At 51.7% G+C, this 22,321-nt stretch overlaps 1 protein-coding gene across 4 annotated transcripts in view; it reads right to left on the bottom strand.

Annotated features, from left to right (window-relative positions):
- Positions 1–270: 270 nt before the first annotated feature.
- The window catches only part of ELMO2 (engulfment and cell motility 2), a 38,289-nt gene continuing 16,238 nt past the window's right edge, over positions 271–22,321 (bottom strand). Inside the window, exons 6-22 of one of the 4 annotated variants that reach the window (XM_058679269.1) lie at positions 19,882–20,063; positions 18,280–18,379; positions 17,237–17,388; positions 14,997–15,075; positions 14,013–14,048; positions 12,066–12,116; positions 8,523–8,645; positions 8,067–8,201; positions 7,382–7,486; positions 7,165–7,273; positions 6,567–6,703; positions 5,463–5,626; positions 5,068–5,180; positions 4,846–4,953; positions 4,109–4,191; positions 2,450–2,527; positions 271–1,575 (exon numbers count right to left, since the gene is read on the bottom strand). In XM_058679269.1, coding sequence (XP_058535252.1) covers positions 1,375–1,575; positions 2,450–2,527; positions 4,109–4,191; positions 4,846–4,953; positions 5,068–5,180; positions 5,463–5,626; positions 6,567–6,703; positions 7,165–7,273; positions 7,382–7,486; positions 8,067–8,201; positions 8,523–8,645; positions 12,066–12,116; positions 14,013–14,048; positions 14,997–15,075; positions 17,237–17,388; positions 18,280–18,379; positions 19,882–20,063 — 1,956 coding nt within the window. In that variant the 3' untranslated portion in view covers positions 271–1,374. The remainder of the gene's footprint in view (positions 1,576–2,449; positions 2,528–4,108; positions 4,192–4,845; positions 4,954–5,067; positions 5,181–5,462; positions 5,627–6,566; positions 6,704–7,164; positions 7,274–7,381; positions 7,487–8,066; positions 8,202–8,522; positions 8,646–12,065; positions 12,117–14,012; positions 14,049–14,996; positions 15,076–17,236; positions 17,389–18,279; positions 18,380–19,881; positions 20,064–22,321) is intronic. The other 3 variants (XM_058679270.1, XM_004585877.2, XM_004585878.4) reach the window with 3 other exon arrangements.

Genomic DNA, 22,321 nt, shown 5'->3' with positions numbered 1-22,321 from the left:
TGTGTGATCAGTATGAACAAGGAGGATGGAGCAGATCTTGGATGAGGCCTGAGGGTTACTGGCTGGAGCCTTCCAGTTTCCCAGACCCTCTGGGATGAAGGCCTGTCTGCCAAGGTGACGTAAGGACAGGGGAACAGTGCTGAGCTGTGATGAGGAACCACAGTTTGTACATGAAAGAGTATTTATTGAAAACATGGTTACTGACAAGAAGCTTCTGACCACTGTCCCCATACAATCTCGGCTTGCTGCCGGAAGTGGTGCCTCCCCCCACCCCCGCGTTCCCCTCCCCCAAGCATTCAATCCTAGGATAGGCTGATATTATATAAATATATATATACAGGGCTATATAAGTATGGCCTAGTAGAGAAAATAGAGTCCACTCTTCATTGGGTCGTACCTGCCACGCCAGTTACGGAAACTGAGCGCCACCGTGTTAACCTACAGGACAGAGGCTACGTGTGTGGGTCACGGGTGCTGCAGCACCAGGGACGCCTGCTGGCACAGCTGTGGCCTCAGCCGGCTTCAGCCAGCTCCCTGAAATCCTGGCCCATGGCAGAAACCACGGCGCAAGGAAGAGGAGAAAGGGATGGCAAATCTCCTGGGCTCTTAGAATGGAGGGGGCCACTGTTCAGACTGCTGGGAGCTTTACTCCCTGAGGAAGGATGGGATAGAAACATGGGGAAGTGGGGGTGGGGGTAGGGTGGCTTTACCACAGTCTGCACCCAGGCCTCTGCTGGGCTTTCCCTGTAGCTGTGCTGTGGGCTATGAGGCCTGGAGAGCAGACTGGCCAGGAGGAGACTAAGAGCTCACAGGGCTGGATGTCCCCATTTAGCCGAGAGAGAGATCTGGTGGTTCCAGAGACCAGTGCTGGAGCCAGACCTGGTGAGCCATCAGCATCTTGGCACCGAATGAGGCTGCAGCAAGCCCTCGCGCAGGAGACAGAGGCAAAGGCCAGGGGTCACACGCACAGGTCACCCCATGGCGGTCACTCCACGGGCTCTCCAAGCCTGGTCTGTCTGTCCACAGCACACAGCCCTTCCCGGGCCAGCTCCTCCCGTTCTCAGAGAGCAGGCTGCTGCCGAAAAGGTGATTGAGTGCTGTTACACCCAGTTCAACGTGTAGTTTCTCAGGCCGGAAAGCATGGGCTGCTGACTTCCTGGCCCAACCCCAGGCTTTGTGGTGACAGGGAGGGCGGAACAGCTCGCCTTCGTGACCCTGGTGGACGGGGCCAAGAGGAAGTTCTGGGTGGCCCGAAGTGGGTGTGAGGAGTGGCTGGCCACCACGATCACTACAGATTCTGTACAAGCAAAAGGACAAGGCACCAGACTGGGAGTGTCGCTCCTGGGCCCCAAATCCCCTCCTGTGCTCTCCGGCTCAGCCGTAGTGATACACGAAGTCGTAGCTGCTGGGCTCCTTGGGCACGGGCGGCGGCGCCTCGGGGATCTGGATATTCTCCAGGTCTAGGAGGCGCAGCTTCATCTCCATGCTCAGCAGGGTGTCCAGGTCGCTCTTGGTCAGCTCGCTGGACATGTCCTTCCCCAGGAGGGCGCTGAGGCCATCGATCCAGATGCAGTACTGTGGGCGGCAAGTTGTCCAATGTCATGTGCTGACCCCAAGGCAGTCCCCTTGCTGCCAGGACTCACAATCCTCCCTTCTGGATTGGGTATTGGGTACAGGTGGAAAGTGATGACGGCAGAGGTAAACCCACTTTCTCAAGAGACCATTTGCTTTTGAATTAGAAATACAACTAATGGATACAGCAAAAAGGGGACCCTAAAGTGGGGACTGGGAGGGGGAGAGCATGTGTTCAGTGACAAAAGCAGGACACCAACAGCGATCACTGCAGGCTCTTCTTGTTTCCAAAACAGCAAACAAAAAGCAACCTAGCTGTGATATGCTTAGACACAGATGCTAAAACGCAATGGGAGGGTCCCCCGAGCTCTTCTCAGCCCACCTGCCCCACTCCTCCAACTGCTACCTGTTCTCCGCCAACCCCAACAAAGCTCCACTGGGGCTCAACCCTGTCCGAGGGGCTCCTCTCACAGGCCCAGCTCCAGTTCCAGCTGAAAACTCCTAAAGCTCCTTCTGGGAGCTGGTGGGACTACAAGTCCCCAGTCAGAAGAGGTCTACTCAGAATCTAGCCTCAAGGCCCAAGCCAGATGCAAGACCTTGTGTGAATGGGAGCACCAAGAAGGCGGGCTCTGTCAGGGTGTGTGGTCATGGAGAACCCGGATGGGGAAAAGCCACCTGCCTCAGGTAAGAGGAAACCATTCACAGCTGACCCCATCTTCCCAAAGACAACCTGCTGGAGTCGCGTGGAGCGCCACAGCTCAGAGGGTAAAACCGGCCCTGGGTGTCCAGTGGCCTTCACTGCACTATGGCCACCTGGTTCAGGGGGACATTTGGGTGCTGCCCATACTTCCTCCCCAGACAGCGTCACCGAGCTCACCTCGTACTTGTTAGGGGCTATGAAGTTCAAAGTCTCGTCAGGGTCATAGAGGATGGAGAAGGCCAATTCCAACACCTCCTGCAGGAGGAAGGGTTTGTGGTTACTGGGAACAGTGGGATCCCCTGGGTTCTGTACACGAAGATCTTGCCCAGAACCCTAGCGTGTGGCATCATCACCAGAAGGAGATGCGATGTGAATCTCCAAGGCCCCAAGCCACACCAAAGAAATGGTGAGTCTTTTAGGGTTCAAGAAAACCAGTTTTCCACACTCACTCCCTTAAGTGTCAGAGTCCAGGGCTGTGGATCCTACAAGTTTTTATGTTTTATCATCACAGTGACTGACTTCCTTTATCATGCTGAAGAGTATAAAAAAAATCACAACAAAAGCAAATTACAGACAAAGATGAGACAATGGAGCATCAATACAGGACTAGAATGGGTTGAAGCAGATTTAATTTGCTTAAATTAGTTCATAATAATTCTCAAAAACAAAAAAAGACTATATACACTTGGCCATTGTTACATGATACCAGGGAATTCGCTCATTGTTTTTAAGTGGTTCCACACAAGAAGACTCACACGTGGGTGGATTCTCCTTTTGCAGAGAAACCAACAGGAAGCAAGGGCAAGCTTCCCTGTACAGAAGCAGTCCGGCTCTTCAACAGAAGGCAGGACCGAAAGAGACGAGTTTTCCTTTGCAAACCTTGATCTACTAACGGGAGGAAGGACCGAGTGTTCCCAGTCTACTGCGGTTGTGAGAGGAGATGGTGGATGCTGTGTGCCCCTTGACAGGACACGATGGCAGCTAGGACGTGGTCCTGCCAGAACTGGAGCAGGCCCTGAGATCCCACTACCGATTTACAGAGCTGGGACGGACCAGCGGGTTCAACTGCACCACAGGAGATGACCAGCAAGGGTCAGATGCTGGAAAACCAGCAAACAAGCAGAAAATAGGAAAAGGTGAAAGAGAACTTATGAATTAACATGTTCAAAAGAGAATTATAAAACATGGAAACCTTATTTGGATTATGATGCAAACAATATGGGTACCAGTGTTTGTTTTTTTTTTTTTCTTAAGATTTATTTTATTTTTATTACAAAGTCAGATATACTGAGAGGAGGAGAGACAGAGAGGAAGTGGAGCCGCCGGGATTAGAACCAGCGGCCATATGGGATCAAGGCGAGGACCTTAGCCACTAGGCCACGCTGCCAAGCCCTGGTACCAGTGTTTTTATGTGTGTATTATCCACATAAGCATATATATCATAACCTTTTTAAGATAGAAATTCAAATATCAGTACAATTCTTAATATGAAATAACTTCACTTTAATTTCCTGGTGGGTGTGATAAAGTGATTGGGGTTACGTTAGGAGAAGCCCTATATGGTAAAGATCCACACTATATATTTATGGATGAAATAGCAAAATGCTTAGGTATTCTTCAAAGCACCCAGGAAAAGGAACCAGTGGGTGGCAGAATCTGCCTGGTCGCTGAGGCCAGGGGGTTCTACCTATCTTTATGTATACCTTAAGCTCTCCTTAAAACACGCTCAGGGACAGTTTCAGCAATGTGTACACACAGCATGAAAGCCCCCTCCTCCACCCCGCAATGCTCCCCGGTTCCCCAGCGGCCGACCCCCTGGACAGCCCCTCCTCTCACCTTGTTCTGCTTCAGGGCGCTTTTCTCCTTCATGTGAGGACAGTCCTTCCCAGTGACAATGGCCTTAATGTCTGCAACAGGAACTGAGAAAGGATGGGATTAGCTTCTGGAAGCTGGTGCTGCAAGTTGGTTGGCGCCAGCTTCAGGGCTGGGAGAGAAAGCCCTGGGCAGCGTGCCCGGGAAGCTTGGTCGCCTTGGATGCTGGCTGGCTCAGGGAGAGGGTGGTGGAGCGTGGCCTGGGACTGCTCCCGCCTCTGTGGGCCCTACGCATGACCACCGCCTGGTGAAGCTGTGTCTAAGCTCCCCGGGGGGTCACTTTGGGGCTCCTGATTCATCTCCCCGAGGAACAGGGCCTGGGACACTCACCCCTGCTCCACCTCATAGTAATGAACATGACAGTGGCGGCTGCTTGCCAGCGCTCTGGGGAGCATTGTGAGTGGATTACTCCTGCTAGCCTCTTAGTGAGGCTATTAAGGCCGTTCTACCAGGCAGAGGGGAGGGTTCACTGGCAGTTAATTAGAAGGAGCAGCCAATGAGGGGCAAGGCCAGTGTTTGAACTCAGGATGTGGTCTGGAGCCTTTCACACAGCCCCCTGGGTGAGCTCATTCATCATCCACACAGCCCTGTGAGACTGCCCAGGGAATGACGCCCTCTGATAGCCATGCAAACAGGCCCAAGCCAGGACTCGAAGTCAGGCCCGCTGAAGGGTCCAGCTACCATGACACGTCAACACCTACTTTTCTCCTGCAGGGATTCGAACGTCACCTCCCCCTGAGGGTTGTCGTCCAGGTCACCATAATGCAGGACCTTGTGGTTCAGCGCCAGGCGGCAGTACCAGAACCGCTCTGGAACACAGGGGGAGCCGGGCAGGTTAAGGGCGGTGCAAGTAAAGGCCTGGGCTACCCAAGCGCTGAAGGGCCAAGTGGGGCTTGCCTAGTCCCAGCAAGGCCAATGCTCACCTTGCCTCCGGCGATTCCCAATCTTTCGGAAGCTGCTGCCTTCGCAGAGGCGGTTCAGGCGCTGCTGCTTGATGAGCTCAAGGATCTCGGGCTGGATCTTCTCCCTGAGCTCCCTGGGGCAGACACACACACAGCGGGGCTTACAGAGGTGGGCAGAGCCCTGCGGGTGGGCATGGGGGCAGATACACACACACGCTGGGGGGGCACAGGGTCCCAAGGACAGCGGAGCTTACGGAGGCGGACAGAGCTCTCTGGGTGGGCACTGGGGCAGACACACACACACACCCAGAGCAGGGCTTACGCAGGTGGGCAGAGCCCTGCGGGTGGGCACTGGGGCGGACACACACACAGTGGGGCTTATGGAGGCGGGCAGAGCACTGTGGGTAGGCACTTACACAATGGGCGGGGACTGGAAGTCATCCTGACTCATCCTCTCGGACTGGCGCAGCCGCAGAATCTCTGAGTAGCTCAGGCTGCGCAGCTTGCTCTTAAACTGATCCAGGGAGTTGGGTTTGGAGGGCAAGGCTCGGGTGATCTGCTCTCGCACTACCTGCATGACCTATGAGGAGAGAGGATGGCTGACTTGAGTCTGTGCTCTGGTAAGAGAGATGGGCCAGCAGTGAGGCACCTGGGATCTCTCCCGGCCCAGGGTCTGAGCCGCATGGGCACTGCACACACCGGCTGAATGAGAGACACCTAGACAGGTGACTCCTGGTGACACAGGAGTCTTTCTTCTCAAATATTTCAATCACCAGCAGAGTAAGGAAGTGAGCACAGGTATCTGGAGTTAGAAACAGGTTCTGCTTTGGATTCTGTCCCTTAGTCTGTTACTTGAGGAAGTCATTTACTGTGCTCAGACCACCATCTACTCATGTTTAAATGGAAGGACAGGAAGTCGTGTCTCCTGCTATCCTGTGCTGCCAGAGCATGAGATGCCAGCAGAAGAAGGGCATGGCGCCTAGGAGCAGACAGGTTGTGTTTGCTCCCGGGAATCATCAGCTATTAAAGACACAAGTGGGTTTCTACACTGCATGGCGGGAAGCAACCTACCAAAAAACAAAGACTAGAGGACCGCACTAAACCGGCTGCTGTTGGCTGCCTTTCTCTTGGTCGAGCTTTCTACCTCCCACACACTCAGCTCTGAGATGCTCAGTTTCTAGGGCCTGCACGGTGCTCCATAGGCACAACTGCCCGAGAACCCTGGATACGCATGGCACGTCAGTCCATTCCTGCTTCTCCTCACACCTCCAGCCCACCACACAACAACAGTGCCTGCCCAGTTGATGCGCAGTGAGCTCCGGGAGGACAGGAGAGAGAAGTTTTGGCTTCATGGAGTGAATGAAGGCCCAGGGTGCCATGGTTACAGAGGCACGTGCAAGAAGGTGGGACCGGAGCTCTCTGACTCAGTACTGTGTACCAGGCTGGTTTTCCAGCTGTGGGATTCCCTGGGCAGTGGCCAGTGCTTCCATCTGGGAGACCCCGGAGCAGATGACACTGACCTTGTTGAAGTCTTCTGCCGTAGCCCTCATCTCCTTCCAGGTCTTGTTCAGCAGCTGGATGCAGATTCCAAAGAGCTCTTCAAAAGCCCGGTCGTGGGTAAAGAACATTGGGTGGTAGTCATTGCGCCCTTCGTTTGCTGTGGGAGCAGAGAAACGGGGAAAGGGTGAGGGGTCTGCCCGCGGGGGCCTGGGGCTTACCACCCTGGCTCCTCTGCCCTGGAGTCCCAGAACAGAAGCCGACCAGGAACTGTGGCTGACGAGGCATGGGCCTTTCTCCCCACTGTCCCGGCTTTCCTAGGCAGGCTTTCACCTTGGCCTGCCTCTGCCCTGTTGTGGACTCAGTCAGCCCTTACACAGGGCCATGGGACAGCTTTTGAACAAGCCTTGGATGACCGGCTCAAACACAGCAACACCTATGATTCCTTCCATCAATCAGAACACAACAGATTGTTTCATGCTGTAGTTAGAAATACTGGAAACAAAACATTCCCTGAGGTGGTCAGTCCTCCTGATGTCTGCTTTTGACCTCCAGTGTCACCAGGCTCTTGACTGCCAGGAGTGGTGGGCAGGACGGAGGGGTGGGGTTGCAGAGACTTACGCAGCTCCCCAACCTGCAGGATCTCACAGAGCATTTTTGTGAGCTCAATGGCACTGCGGCCAAAGGGACATTCGTGTTTGTCTTCTCGGCTGCTGTTCTCCAAGACGATCTGGGGGTGGGCGGAAGGCAGAGAGGAATGAGCGAGTGCTTTAGGGAGGTTAGCAGGGAAGGCAAGAGGTGCGGCTCCAGGAGCAAGAGAGAAAGCCCCCGCCTTTACCCGGATGTAGGTGTCCTGGTGGACTTTAGCCAAGTACAGCATGTTGTCCAGGGCCAGCATGCCCGGGGGAGTCTGGGTGAAGTCCAGGGCTGGGTTGATGTGGTTCTGTAGAAGGAAAGATCGGGTCTGCGATTTGGTGACCTGCCTGTGTGGGGTACGGACTGAGGGGAGGCCCCACTGGCCTGCTCTCTGGGCCGCCAGCACTTCACTCTCCTGCTCCAGAGCTTTTCACACATACCCGTGTCAACAGTGACACTGCCAGCTCCAGGGCACTGGGCTGTGGCTGCCTCATCCTGTGTCCCCCACACTTGAGCATGCTGCCCAGCACTGAGCAGGTGCACCAAAACTAACCCTATCTTCAAGCTGTCACCTGTCACAGAGCATTCACTCTAGCTTCGCAAAGAGCTGAGCTACCTTGAGGTCAGGTCAGGACCCCTCTCCCTGTCCCCTACTCCCCTAACTCTGGTTGACCTACTAGGTGCTTCTCTAGGTGGATTTATTTTATGGGGGCCCAAAGGGTACACTTACAGATGTGCCTCCACAAAGACGGCCCCACTGGCTTCCCACTTCCATCCCACCCAGGGAAACCCCTACATAAAGGGGCTGTCAAGGCCCTATCTGGCTGGACCCCCAACTTCCCATCAAGGGAGAAGGCCTCTTATCACCCATGCTCTGGGGTACTTACGGTAAAGCCCAGCATTTTGTAGTCCTTGGTGTACATGGCTTTGCGTTTTTCAGTCCCGCTCCCAGGGGCATTGCTAGAGTCAGACTCCGCATCAAATGCAATTCTCCTCAGTTCAAAAATAATGTCTCTTTGAGCCTGAGAAGTGAAACAGATATCAGCAGGTCAATCAGCCAGGTCGAGGAAACAAGGAAAGAGACACTAGGTTAGGATCAAGCCTTTCTGGACCAACCTATGGCCCCAACCAACCTCTTAGGAGGCAGCACCGCTACCACAGCAGAACAGAACTGGGCGTGACACACAGAAAGCCACAGCAGGTGTAAACTCAGGAGTTCCATCTGTTTTCCAGGATGGATGCAAACCACTTCAGCAGAGATCAAGCCCAGTGCATGGTTCTTGGACCACAGGTGGAACGCAGTGTTGTGAGAGACAGCATAAAGCCAACAAGGCAGCACCTACCTGGTCATTGGGGTCCATCTTGGTCATCATTCTTTCTTCCAAGAGGTTAAAGGTCAGGACTTGAAGGACATAGAGCTGATGGGCCATCTCCGTTTTGATTGGGCGGTTCCCGCGGATCACATGCTAGAAAAAGCCAAGGCCAGAGGTGAGGGGGCTGAACTGACAGCATCTTTCACTGAGGAGCCGCGTCCACCCAGTGCTCCCTCCCACACACCCTTGGGGACCTTGTGTTCCAGAGTGGACTGGAGTATGAATGACTTTCATTCAGGCCGACATCATTCACTGTGGGCCTGAAGGGCAAGTGGAGTGAAGGGCGGGGACCACAGCCCACTCTTACACCCTCAGACGAGAGAGGCTATCCCACTGTCAGCCAGGCCCCTCCCAGGCCTACTAAATGCAGGCCAACAAAGAGTGCACCCAGTAGGTTATTTTCCCCTCAGGAGAGCTTCACCTGCCAGGGAGTCCTTAAATATGGTCACTTCACTTTGAGGAAACTGAGATGCCCACACAAAGGAGGAACATGGGTCCCTGTAATGCAACTCCCTCCCCACTCCATCACCCTGTTGGTCCTCCTGTGTGTGCCCCACATGGTGTCCCCTCCCTCCTTCCCCCTCTGTCCTTCCCACACCTGTCTCACGCTCCGTCCTGTGTATCTTTCTCTTGCATGCCCCCTCTCCGTCAGCTTGTCCTGGCTGATGGACACTTGGCTGTGCTCCCTCCCCCACAACATCCTGCTCGTTCCTTCTTGCTCTGGTGCGTCTGGCTCCCCCTCTGTCTTACGTCCCCTTCGGCTTCCCCACACGGATCATGGCTATGTCTTCATGTCCTCTATACAGAAGTTGTATGTCTCTAGAGCTGTGCTGTCCAACACAGCCACCTCGAGTCACATGTGGTCATTCACAGTTAAATCAGTGGAAGCCAAGTTAAGTTACAAACTCAGCTCCCTGTTGCACCAGCCACCCTTCTGTGCCCGGCAGTCACCTGTGGCTGGTGCCACGGTATGGGACGGTGCAGACTCAGCCCAGGAGTTCTACCTATGGCACTGCTCTCAGCTCTCCTACCCCAGGCCCGTGCTTTTTGTGTCCCCTCTAACTTCAGATCTATTCTCTCAGAATGTGTTTTGGATCCAGATCAATTGTTTTACATTTGTTCAGACCAGTTTGGCAGCTATACGCATGCATTGCTGTTGAACATTTGAAGTGTGGCTAGTTCAAAACAAGAAGTATTACAACACATACACCGGATTTCAAAGCCTTGGAAGAAAATGCAAAGTATCTCTTCAGTGGTGTCTTGCATTTATTACAGGTTGAAATGATGTTTTGGATTAAGTAAATTATTGAACTTAATTTTTCCTATTTCTTTTTTAAAGTTTCTACTAGAATGCATGACATTACACATGTGGTTTCATACCAAGGCCAGGGGACGGTGCTGTTCAGCACTGCTGCCTTGCTGTGTGCTTTGAAGTTCCCTCCCGTCACCATCATTTCCTCACTGTCATCTGTGTGGTCCACCACAGTGACCACCACTCACATATGGGATTTAAGTTTAAACTGGAATTATAGAGGCCAGTGCTGCTGCCTGCGACAAGGCCACCCCATGTGGACACCAGTTCGACTCCCAGCTGCTCCACTTCCTAGCTGGCTCCTGATGACGCACCTGGGAAAGCAGCAGCAGATGGCCCAAGTGCTCGGGTCCCTGTACTCATGTGGGAGATCCAGATGAAGCTCCTGACTCCTGGTTTTGGTACGGCTCAGCCCTCATGGCTGCCTGCTCCCCGCCCCTGCTTCTTCTGCCTCACTGAGCCTCCTCTCCTTCCCTGCTCTTCCCTCTCTATGCCCTGATTTCTTCCTACCCGCCTATCCTTCTTCCTGCCTCCTCACTTCCCTCCATAATGTATCAGCCACTGTAAAGTGAAGGGAAGGTTAACTTGCTCCTGGTTTGCATTCACTTTCATCCCTTTTCTGAACTTGCAAGGCACCATGGTGTGGAGGCAGTTAATTGCCCTGGGCAGCTACACAGCCCCATTCCAAGAGGCACTTTCATCTGAAGTCTCACTTCACTGTCAAGTACCTCCCAGCCAGCTGAAGCTCTCTGGCTAGACTGTCAAACCCCTGCACTTCACTGCGCAGGCATTAACTATTTCCTGAATCCTGACGAGGAACCCTCACCTCTAGTGAGATCTTGGCCAGTTCATAAGGCTTGTCCAGAAGTGAGCCGAATATCTAAGCTCATGAAGGTAAACACCGAGGATCAAGCAGGTTGTGCTTCCTCCAGAAGACCACCTTCCCCCCCATGCAGACAGGTGCCCTGCGCCTGTGGGCCAGGATTTGCTGGGGGTGGGGGACTCCTGCTGGGCTCCTGAGGGCAGCAGTCAGCAGGCAGGTGCCGGCTCTTCAAGGTGAAGTCTGGCAGACCGGCAGAGCTTACTCGTGGAATTCTGCTGCCTTTGCTTTCTGCTCAGCTGGGAGGGGGCAGAATGTTTGCCAAGTGCCAGGCACCTGCTGGGAAGGTATCAGATCCTCTAGTCCTCACATTCAGATAAACAAATGGAAGCCCAGGGCTGTGACCTGGATTGCTCAAGCTCAAAGGCGGGGTGATGGCAAAGCAGGTGCTGGTAGATCCAAGGTTCAAGTCCAGCACTGCTGAGTCTTTTACACGGACTCCTGAGCTTTCATTTCATCCTCTTCACTGTAGTCTCCATTTTCCCCTTGTTTTGTTTTTTTGACAACTGATTTTAACGGTCTCCTTTGTATCCAGATCCCTGGCCCTCCTCTCCAGTACCAATCTGCCAGCACTTCCCATCTCAGCCCTCCTGCCCTGCCTATCAGCACTGGGTGACAGGCATCAGACCTCTTTCCAGACCTTGGTTCCCACACTTCCTATCCTGCTTGCTTTCATCAGACACTACGCAAGTCCTTCTGTTGCTCCTTCCTAAGCTCTTCTCATCACAGCTCCTCTGCAGGCCTTGGAAGAAAACAGACTTATTTGACCTGCTCCTTGCCTCATGGCTTTTGCAATTCCACACATTCCTATGCTCCAGTACCCTCGCCTGGAATTCTTGTCCCACCTGGCCGGCCGCAGTTCAGCTGTGGATGGTCCTCTGAAGGCTTCCATCGAGGCCCCTCCTCAACCATACATCTCCATGAAATGCTGACCTTGCCATGCTGGTTTTTCTTTCGGGACCAGGACGGGAGCACAAATCTTTATTTTTTTTTTTTTTTGTCTCTGACTGGGGTTGGTTGGATAACTTCCTATCCTTTTTTGGTATCCACTTGCACATAGTCTCTTCGGAAAAACACACTGGAGTTGCAGGTCAACAAGCAGTACGGCTGGCCTCTGCCTCTCCCACAGGTTCTGCAAACCCTGGCGGGATGGTGCTGGTGGTGGAGTACAAGGAAAAGTCTTCCAGCTTAAGAGGGGCTTGGTACCTATGCTAAATTCCCTCCTGCGTGCCCTCCCTGACTCAGCTGTAACCTCAATAACTTACTAATTATACTGAATATCTACTGCTTTAACAAAATGCACTGTGTTCCAGGAACTTACGTTTAGGATTATGGACCGAAGGTGTTTCTGTGCAAATGCATTGGCCATATCCTAGGAAGAAGAGGAAGCAAATATAAGGCAAAGTGGCAGACACAAACCTAGGATCTCTACAAAGAGGTGGCCGCCACAGTTCTGGGGCCTTTCCTCTTACCCCCCAACTTTTCCCTTACTTGGAAAAAGGGAGCAACTTGAAGAACAGCCACTACCAAACACATGTGACCCTTGTACCCTCCGTCAAGTGTACATTTGCTTGAGCGGGGCCCCTTCCCAGTGGCACACTTGGCTGCCTCATCTTTAGAGAAGGACATGGACTGTTTGAAGAAGGACCAGACACTGTGTGACAAAGATACCAAGACGCCGTGTGACAGAGATGCCAGGCATGGACACTGCACACGTGTGTGGGGCACAGAGCAGCGTAATGGTTTCCAAGGCACATGCAGAGATCCAGGCAGACCACCCGCAGCCCGCCCTAAGGGCGGAAGGGACCCTCCCAAAGCACTGGATCCAAGTGAGGAAAAGGCTTTGGCCCAGCAGCCTCTCCAGCCCCAAGCTGCAAGGGCTGCACACTGATGCTCCAACAGCAGTAAACAAACCTGGGATGCTGACTGGTTTGGAGAGCAATGTGTTGGGTACTTTTGGGTACATTTTCATAAAAGATGATCTTTTATTATGCCTGGCTCGGATTTTGACAGCTACGATTTATTTAGCATACCCAGGAAATAAAGTACCCTACATAAATCAATCTTCCTGGAGAGCAGAGCTTTACGGGTTCTCTCAGAACCACTATTTTGACCATTCTTATGCAAATCTCTAAAAAATACATGCTTAGATTTATTTCCACAGAGTCCACAGTGATTATAATTTAATCACCACCGAGGACTTGGCTTCATCAGAAAGAACATCGGTTATTATCCTGTGTTGTGACACTGGAATACCCTAAGGAGCTGTGGAAATGTGAGGCTATTTTCCCCTAAACAAAATGGCCCTAGATTACAATGCTTTTAATTTTTCTGACAGCTTTTCGTAATTCTTCTGCCTTTCCCTTCCAATGTCGGCCATCACTTCTCCCTAATGTTAATCAGTAGGAGTTCATGCAGTACGGTGTGGCCTTCATCTCTTTTCAGAGATAACTCTGACCCAGGAGGCCCGAGGGGGTCGCCTCGCCCCTCCTGCAGGGCCCTGTCCATCATCTTTCCTGAGAGCACAGGGGCCTCCCTCCCTTCCGGGTTCCCAGACACATTTCGCATGGATGATGCTGCCAGGCACCTTGGGTTTTACTTCGCATCTCCTGCACGCACATGGGCTGGCAAGGGAGGAAGGAAGCCTAGAAGCTTCTCTGGTGACCACAGGGGGTCACAGTTGAGATGAATCTTGCTGTGGACAACTAAGAAGGCAGGTAACTGACAGGGATCTGGAGCTGAATGGGAAGACCTTAGAGTGGAGCCCCTTAGGGTGCTGGACAGCACGCTCTCTGGTCCACAGTCACGCATAGCTAATCTCTCTAAAGCCTCCTATCCTCCAAATGAGCATCTCAGCTCCTTTCTGTCCTCTAAGGCTTTTCACATTCCCACTGTCTTCCTGGAGTCTAAAGAGACAAAAGGCTTGACTTTCATTTTTCACCAGCCCAAGCTGGAAGGCAATACTTCCATAGTGTCATCTAAGTGAAGTCATGGGCGATTTGTAGCCAGATACCCATGCAACGGCAAGGGACAAGGGGAAGACCAGGCCACCTTCCTGGTGCAGGTGTCCTCTTAACCCTCTTGGTGACTTGACTTTGTTGCTTTCTCTATGTGTCTGACAAATGGGGGCCTGCGGCACACCACTGTCCCCTGGGTGTCAGCGCGTCCTGCACGCAGAGATGGGAACATGAGACTCCTGCCCCAGCTGCTTCTGACCTCCCCACCTGAAAAAGAGCCAGGGCCCTTGCCACACAGCGGGGCTACTTACAGTGACAGGCAGGTCTAGAGGATTAAGAGGCTTGTCCTGCCGGCAGGAAGCAAAAGGCACAGAGAGAAGCAGACGGGATGAGCTTTCGGCTTACATTCAAACGAGGACTGGGAGGGAAGGGGTTAACAGAGCCAAGCCATCCAAAAGAGACAAGGACAGACAGAACCATGGATGTCATGGGTCCTCCCTTGGGAAAGCAGGCAGAGCCAGGTGCACGACCCCCACCTGCGTTCCACCTTACTGAGCCCAGAATGTTGACAGGGGCAAGAAGTCTTACTTTGGGGCACCACTTTGGACTTCCATCAGAGTCACCTGAAGTGCCAGGGTCAGAAAGGCCCCATCTTTTCAAGGAGGCGCAGCTGAGAGCCAGCGTGGGTAAGCCCTTGCCCAGGTAGAGGTAGGAAAAGTTCTCAATCCAGGGCCCTTGGCAGGTGCCCATCCCCCCTTCCCGCCACCCCACTTCCCATGCTGTATCACAGGTGAGGGAAGTGAGCTTCACATCACACAGCGACTTTCATCGGTCTTGGGCCTGCTGGCTTCAATAGGGATGCCCAGGGGGCCTCCCCTTCCTCGCTCTTGATCCTCTGCCCCAGGTGAATGGGGAGAGGTTACAAACTGTGCCCACATTGGGCTTAGGTAAAGAAGGTTTTCCAGAAAGACAGCTGTGCCCCGTTCATTCACCTATTGTCTCAAGCTGCTTGGGCTACAATGGTAAGGTGGAGCCATGGCCAGACAGATGGTTGGGCTGGTGAAGCGGGGCAATCTTTTCCCTCTGGTTCTGTAGAGAAATGGCCTAACTCCTCATCCTCACAGTTCTTCCCCAGGCCTTCCTTAGCAAGGCTGCTGCCCTGCTGCTCTCTGACCATGGTGGCTGAGAGGAGGGACTCTGGGGACAGTGGGTTTTCGCTCCCTGCATGGTAGTGTGTGGGGTGAGACTTGCCATAGCGAAGCCCTGGTGGAAAGTTTGCAAAGGCAGCCACAGACCTGCCGCTTGTCCTCAGGAGCCTTCAGAAAGAGCGCATTGATCAGGGCGATGGCGTAGGTCTGGATCTCCTGGTTGGAACTGTGTTGATGGAGGAGAAAGCAGAGGCAGCTCAGGAGGTTGAACGGCATGGCCATGCCTCAAAACAATCACCCTCGGGCTGTAATCAGGCGCTGATCTGGGGGTAAGTCTCAAACAAACACATTCAAAGCAGTATGGAAGTACTCTTGTCAGTCCACTGTGAATTACTCATTCAAAACAGTGAGAGTTTGTAGTAATTACTGGATTTTGAAATGGTGTCTGAGATGCAAGCCAGGTTTAGGGCTCCTTTTCTGGAGCAATCTTAGAATGGGAAATACTTAAGATCAATTATTCCATAAAATAATAATGATCAAGGTACACATATTATGTATAATGAGATCCTGTGACAAAAATATGCACAAAGACTAAAGGGACATTCAAGTTAACGTTTAACAGTGCTTATGTTTGGAGGTGAGGCAGCAGGCAAATAATTTAGTACTTTTCCGTATTTTCAAACTCTTTTGACTACAAACTTACATTATTTTAGACATACCCAACAACTACAATCATCCTCTGGAATCTTGTAATCCTGTCATTTGCTATGACATGGCCACTTGCTGTATCTTGGATACGTTCTGTGGTTCTGTCTCCATGGTGGGTGATGGGCTCCCTGGTCAGGCAGGGACACCTAGGCAGCTGACAAAGGGAGCCAATGTCCCTCGGCATAGCATGCAAGGGCTGACGATAGCACTGGGCTCAAAGCATGTACAACCAAGTCCTGTGGAGTGCACGTATCTAGTGTCCTGAGGGAGGCAGTTGGGGGTCATTCCCTATGGAGGTGAAGAACCAGGGGTAGGCGTGAGGTCACAGGAAGACCGGGATTGTCTACCCAGAGTTTCTAATGTTCTTGCACTAGCCAGTGTCTCGGTGTCCCCCAGTCTCATCGGCCTTTTGTTTTAAAAGCTGAGGCTAAGAAATTTTTAAAAGGGATCAGTGGAAATCAGAGCTGCAAAGAAACCATGGGGCTTTCTTTTTACTTGGATTAGTATAACTCAAGACAGGACTGACTGCTAGACACCCCCAAGCCTGGGCACCAGGACTTCCTCTGGACTGGCAGTGGAATCCGGCTGCATTCTGGCAACATCACTAGGCTTGACGTGAACAACAATCAAGAAGCAATCAGCAGGATCACAGCCCTTGTCTGGGAGAAGTCCAGCAGCCTTACACTGTGTAGACTGACTAAAAAGTGAAGTGAACAGAACTTCAAAGGACTCACCTGGCACCAACTTCTATTGTCCGATAAGACACAAAACAAAACAAAAACCAAAGGAGGTGGGTCTTCAGCCTGGTGGTTAGGACATCCACCCCATACATCTAAGTATAGGGATTTGACTCCTGGCTTCACTCCTGACATCAGCTTCCTGTTTCGCAGACCCTGGGAGACAGCAGTGATGGCTCAAGGAACTGGGTTCCTGCTACCCATGTGGGAGACTTGAGTTACTGGCTCCAGGCTTCAGCACAGCCCAGCTCCAGCTGTTCTGGACTTTGGAGGGATGAACCCAAGGATATGAGCTCATTCTCTCTCTCTTTCTCTCTCCTTCAGCTATTTTGTTTCTCTGTCTTTTGGATAAATTGAAAACAAATTTAAAGGTTTAAAAGCTCCCAATTTATGAAATACCTAACCTGTCTGGCGACCATGCTAAGCTCTTCCATCCACTCATCTTTTTTCAGTCCTCTTACTCCATGACAGTTGGGTTCTTGAGTTGAGAAATGGGTCAGAAGTGACTAGGCATCCTGCTGAGCCCTATGAAGCAGTAAAGCCTGGATCTGAACTGGTATCCTGAACTCATGCCTTCCTTGACACTTCTTGCACTTTAGCACAGCTCATGGCAAGCTCAATAAATACTCATTCAACACATACTAATTAAGTTTTTACATAAAGTCAGGAGCTGAATGTTCAAAATGGGCAACAAAAACTAAAACAAAAAACCAACACAGTATTTTATACAAATACAGTCTTCACAGGAACAGAGACTATTGGGCCCTCAAAGGAGAAAACATCAAAGACCATTTGGTGTAGGGGCGGTAATGCGGAACGGGAGGATACGTGAATGAACTGGTAGACTGCAGCTGGGACTAGGAGCCGGGCACAGGCAGGACTGGAAGACACAAACAAGGTAAGAGAACAGGAAGGGAAGGGCAGGGAGGGTCTCCTACTCACACCTGCAGGTGAGAGATGAGCTGTCCCACGGTGATCTCCTCTGCTATCTTCTGGTACAGACTCTGGCTGTTCAAGACCATGCTCTCCAGGATGGCCAGGGACCTCTGAAGAATGGACACGTCCACTAGGGGCTGGCTCACGTACCCTGCAATCTGGAATCAGAGCAGGAGGCAGATCAGAGCTGCGTGCCTTGGCACCTGATGTCAGCCCTTACAGCTCTCTGCCCCCGAGGCATGATGCTTGTGGCCAGGGTTATCTGGCTCATGGTTACCCCGGTCAATTGGCCAGGAATTCACTGGGCAAGGATAAATCAGTCTCGGATTCCAGCATCCACACAATGGTTACTTCCTCAAAATCTAAGAGTTTAATCTTGTTTTCCAAAGTAAGGGTGTGGGTGTGAGAAAGCTCAGAGGCCGAATCAGCTTTGAAGTCTTTTCATCTGATTGTTCCCTTCTCAGTCCCATGCTACCCTTCACACGTGGCCATTTTACTTCTGTCCAAATATTTTCAGTGTGGGGATGCTGGCCAATGTCACAAGCCAAGGATAGGTGAAATTCTAGGTCAGTGGATATAACATTCATTAGCCTTAGTTCACATGTTTAGTTTGACATTACCCCTTCCAAAAGAAAGAGTAAAACAGAGTGGACCCCATCAGCCTGCTGAGTTCAATCTGATGACCCTGACAGGCTGCCGGGCAGATCAGGGAATGAGAGAGATTTCTTTTTAATTGGGAGACAAAGAAAGAGCTCAGGGGGCCGTACTTGGGCAGTGTGCTGGGCAGGCTGGTTTTATTCCAAATCTCACTGACAGTTATTTCCACTGTGAGAGCCCAGGGCTATCTTCCCAGGAGGGTCCCTGACAGCACACCCAAGTATGAGTCCTGCAGGAACCACAGGAAGATCGGTTTGGGAGGAGGAAAACAGCTGGACCCAGAGCACAGAAAGCTGACCCTTAGCAGAGTGGGTCTATTACCCAGTATCTCCTCCCCACCAGCCCATGGAACATCTGGCAAGGGAGAGAAAGGAGAACATCAGAGGCCTCACCTGCTTAATGAAGGTGATGGACACCATGTCCCAGGAGACAATGCCATGGTCCATGAGCTCTAAGAAGGCAGTCAGGGTGAATGCCAGCATCTCACTGTAGCTGAGACATGGGCAGCACACACACACACATGCACGCACACGCACACACACACAGATAACAAAGATTCAGTCCGGAGAACTCAGGGGGTAAGGCAGCCACAGAAGGGATGGATTTCCATGTAAACACCCCTCGGGAAATCAGTCAGCCCAATGCTAAGAGTCTGTGTGTGCCCCTTGCCAGAAATTTGCACCATGGGGAAACAAAACCCCAGGCTGCTCGGCTTTAGCCTTGCCTTCTGCAGATGGCTGCCCCTCAGGAAAATGGAACTGCTCATCTATTTCCTGAGGTCAGGACGACAGTGGACCCCTGTCAATCTGCCACACCTGTCGGGGAGCTCAGGGAGCTTATGTCCCATGTTCACCTGCTGGCCAAGAGACAGTGGAGTGCCTGAGGAGATGGTACAAAGTGTGGATGTGGCCTTAATTCCTGATTCAAGTACTAACTGTGCACATTTAATCTTTTCAAACTTCAATTCCTTCCTCCACAGAGCTGGGTTAGCCGCATGGGGGTAGCCTGTGGGGCTGTGGCGAGAGCGAGCTGATGTGATGAGCAAAGCCCTAACGCGGTCCTGGTGCAGCAGGAGGATTAAGTGCTTTCTGCCTCCATCTCTCCTCCTTAGATGCCTAATCCCTTAGACATCTGGGCTGTGCTCCATAATCAACAAATCATCCTCCCACCTACAAAACAGGTTCAGACACACTCCCACTAGCAGCACCCTCACAGCCACAGTGAGATGGGGACTGTCCCCATTTTAAAAATTGGGAGACTGAGGCTAGCTGAAGCCTGCCCTCCTGGGAGACTTCAGGGTTCCCACGTCAGCATGCATGACAGATGAGGGCTTTAAAAGTTTAGTGTGGCTGCAAGATCCAAGACTGAAAACATGCCTATGATTAGTGCATGGTTGCGGCTGCAAACTTCCAACGCTGATCCACCAGCTCACTCCCTGCCTGCCAGCTGTGGCTTCCAGAGGCTTTGCTGGAAGCCCACTGGCTCACTGCTTGTCACAGGCACAGCACCCCAACAGAGTCACCTCCACTCTGGAATATCACAGACCTCCTCATCTCCTCCCCACTCCCATACCCCCGAAAATACACGGCAGGAATCCAGCAAATAGGCAGACACAAAAGCAGGCCTGTGTGTGGGTGCCTGTGGGGTGGGAGGTGATGGCTAGGAGTAGGCAGACACCTGTTCTGGGAGATAACAGACAGTCAACCATCCTGAGGCCCCCCGGCACTTGCCATCAAGGGAGAGGTCTTCAAAGACTGGTGCTGCTGCCTCACTTCTGGATACACTCGGCGTAGCACCGGGTTATTACTTGCAGGAAACTCAACCAGGCTACAAGGTATTGGTCCACAACAGTAAGTTAGACCTCTCGGGGTGGGCCCTGGTGCCTGGTCAGGTGTTCAGTAAACTAATCTGACACAAAGGAGATGAGAAGAGGAGGCCCTGCAGAGGATACTAAATCTAGGAGACCCTCGGAATGAGGGCTCGGTGCCACTCACTGGGATAAGAGCTTGGTTCCACTTTCCACGAGCCTCGTCAGCACAACGATGCCGTCCATGTTGATGAACTCGGTGGCAAAAGTCACATCGGCGGAGAGTTTGGCCAGCTCCTTCATGGCATCCAGCCGGGTCTCCATGTTGGATGACTGGGTCCTTTCCATCAGCTGGCGGGCGGCCCGGGACTGTGAGAGCAGGGACAGCACATGTGCCATCTGCTCCTTGCAGCTGGTTGCTAATCTGCGGACAGCTTGCAGGGACCTTCCTGGGGACAACCAGGCCCAAGGCGGAGAGCTGGCTTTTGGTACTGCTTACAAGTTGCTAAACAACGTTTACTGGATCAATCATGGAATTACCAGTATGCAACAGCCAATATGTAGTAATCTGTATCTTTTCTGTCCCACTTTGACATATGGATTAAAAAGCATTCCTACTGAAGAAAAACAAGAGAGAACCACTGCCTACAGCACATCATAAGAAAACAGATATTGGCTTAACAAAGGAGAGCTTCCTACTAATTATGGCTGTCAGACAATAGAAAAGGTTTCTCTTGAGATACTGAGCTCCCCGTCACTGCAAGCAATCCAGAAGAGTTTAGGCAACAAAGTGCCAAAGATGCTGTAGAAGAGTTTCTCACATTGGGTGCAGAAATTGATCTGATGACTCTACGGTCCCTTTTAGTTCTCCAATGTGATAAGTCTCTTACTGTTTCCTCTAAGTCAGTATCCTTCCTCCTCAAGGCAACAGTACTCACAGATGGTTAGAGTATCAGGGAGGGCCAGCGCTGTGGCATAGGCAGTAAAACGGTATTCTACATGGGCACTGGTTCAAGACCCAGCTGCTCCACTTCTGATCCAGCTTCCTGCTAATGGCCTGGGAAAGCAGCAGAAGATGGCCCACCTGCTTGGGCCCCTGAACACACATGGGAAACCTGGAGGAAACTCCTGGTTCCTGGCGTTGCACTGGCCCGGCTCCAGCTGTGCTAGCTGTTTGGAGAGTGAACCAAAGGATGGAAGATCTCTCTTTTCTCCCCTCCCTCTCTCTGTGTATTCAGCCCTTGAAATAAATAAACATTTTTTATCATTTATCTTTTTTGTGTGTGCTTTTTTTTATTCATTAATTACATTGTATTATGTGACACAGTTTCATAGGTACTTGGATTCTCCCCACCCCTCCCCAAACCCTCCCACCATGGTGGATTCCTCCACCTTGTTGCATAACCACAGTTCAAGTTCAGTTGAGATTCCCCCATTGCAAGCATATACCAAACATAAGAGTCCAGCATCTTATTGTCCAGTCAAGTTTAACGGCTTCTTAGGTATACCCTCTCTGGTCTGAAGACAGAGCCAGCAGAGTATCATCCCAATCAGTTAAAAGCTCCAACATACCATCAGCAAAAATTTACATCATTATGGAATTAACTGACATAGTAATGAGTAACCAATATGTTAAAAATAAATGCGAGTTCTTAACCACCTTCTGTGACCACCTCATTGACATTTCAACTGCAGTTTATACACAACATAAATAAACATTTTTTTAAAAGAGTATGAGGGTGCCAAGAACAGTTAATTTGCAAAGACGACTTTCTGCAAATGATGGCTGGAGGTGAGACTTCCTCCTGGCACGTGCACATGTCTGAGCAGGTGCTCGCCTCCTGGCAAGGGCTGGTAAGCAGCCCTCCCTGAGGTCACCGACTTCTCCTGCTGAACTTAACTGCATAGCCGGAGCCTCACAAGTCACCGTTTCTTCATTCTCTCTCTCTTTAATGTTTTTATTTTTTCTAAGATTTATTTTATTTTTATTGGAAAGTGAGATGTACAGAGAAGCGGAGACAGAAAAGAAGATCTTCCATCCAATGATTCACTCCCCAAGCAGCTGCAATGGCTAGAGCTGAGCTGAACTGAAGCCAGGAGTCAGGAGCCTCCTCTGGGTCTCCCGCGTGGGTGCAGGATCCCAAGGCTTTGGGCTGTCCTCGACTGTTTTCCCAGGTCATAAGCAGGGAGCTGGATGGGAGGTGAAGCGGGGCCACCAGGACCAGAACCGGTGCCCATACAGGACCCTGGCACGTGTAAGGTGAGGATTTCAGCTGCTAGGCTACCATGCCGGACCCTCTCTTTTTAATGTTTAAAGGCAGTTACAGAATAACAGTTACAGAGAGTAACAGTTGAAGGAAGGGGGTAAGAGATCTCTCATCAACAGTTCACTCCCCAGTACCCGGGGTTGTGACAGGCCCAAGCCACGAGCAGAGAGCTTCCTCTGAGTCTCCCATGTGGGTGCAGGGGCCCAAGTATTTAAGCCATCTCTCACTGCTTTTCCAGGTGAGCTAGCAGGGAGCTGGTAGCAGCTGGACCTTGAACCAGCACCACTATGGGATGCCAGCACTGTAGGTGACAGTTCAACCCACTACGCCACTGTGCTGATCCCCATTCTCTACTTTTTG

This window comes from Ochotona princeps, chromosome 22, assembly GCF_030435755.1.
Source record: "Ochotona princeps isolate mOchPri1 chromosome 22, mOchPri1.hap1, whole genome shotgun sequence".
Lineage (NCBI taxonomy): Eukaryota > Metazoa > Chordata > Mammalia > Lagomorpha > Ochotonidae > Ochotona > Ochotona princeps.
The sequence above is the reverse complement of the archived record's forward strand: the minus strand, read 5'-3'. Positions and strand labels throughout refer to the sequence as shown.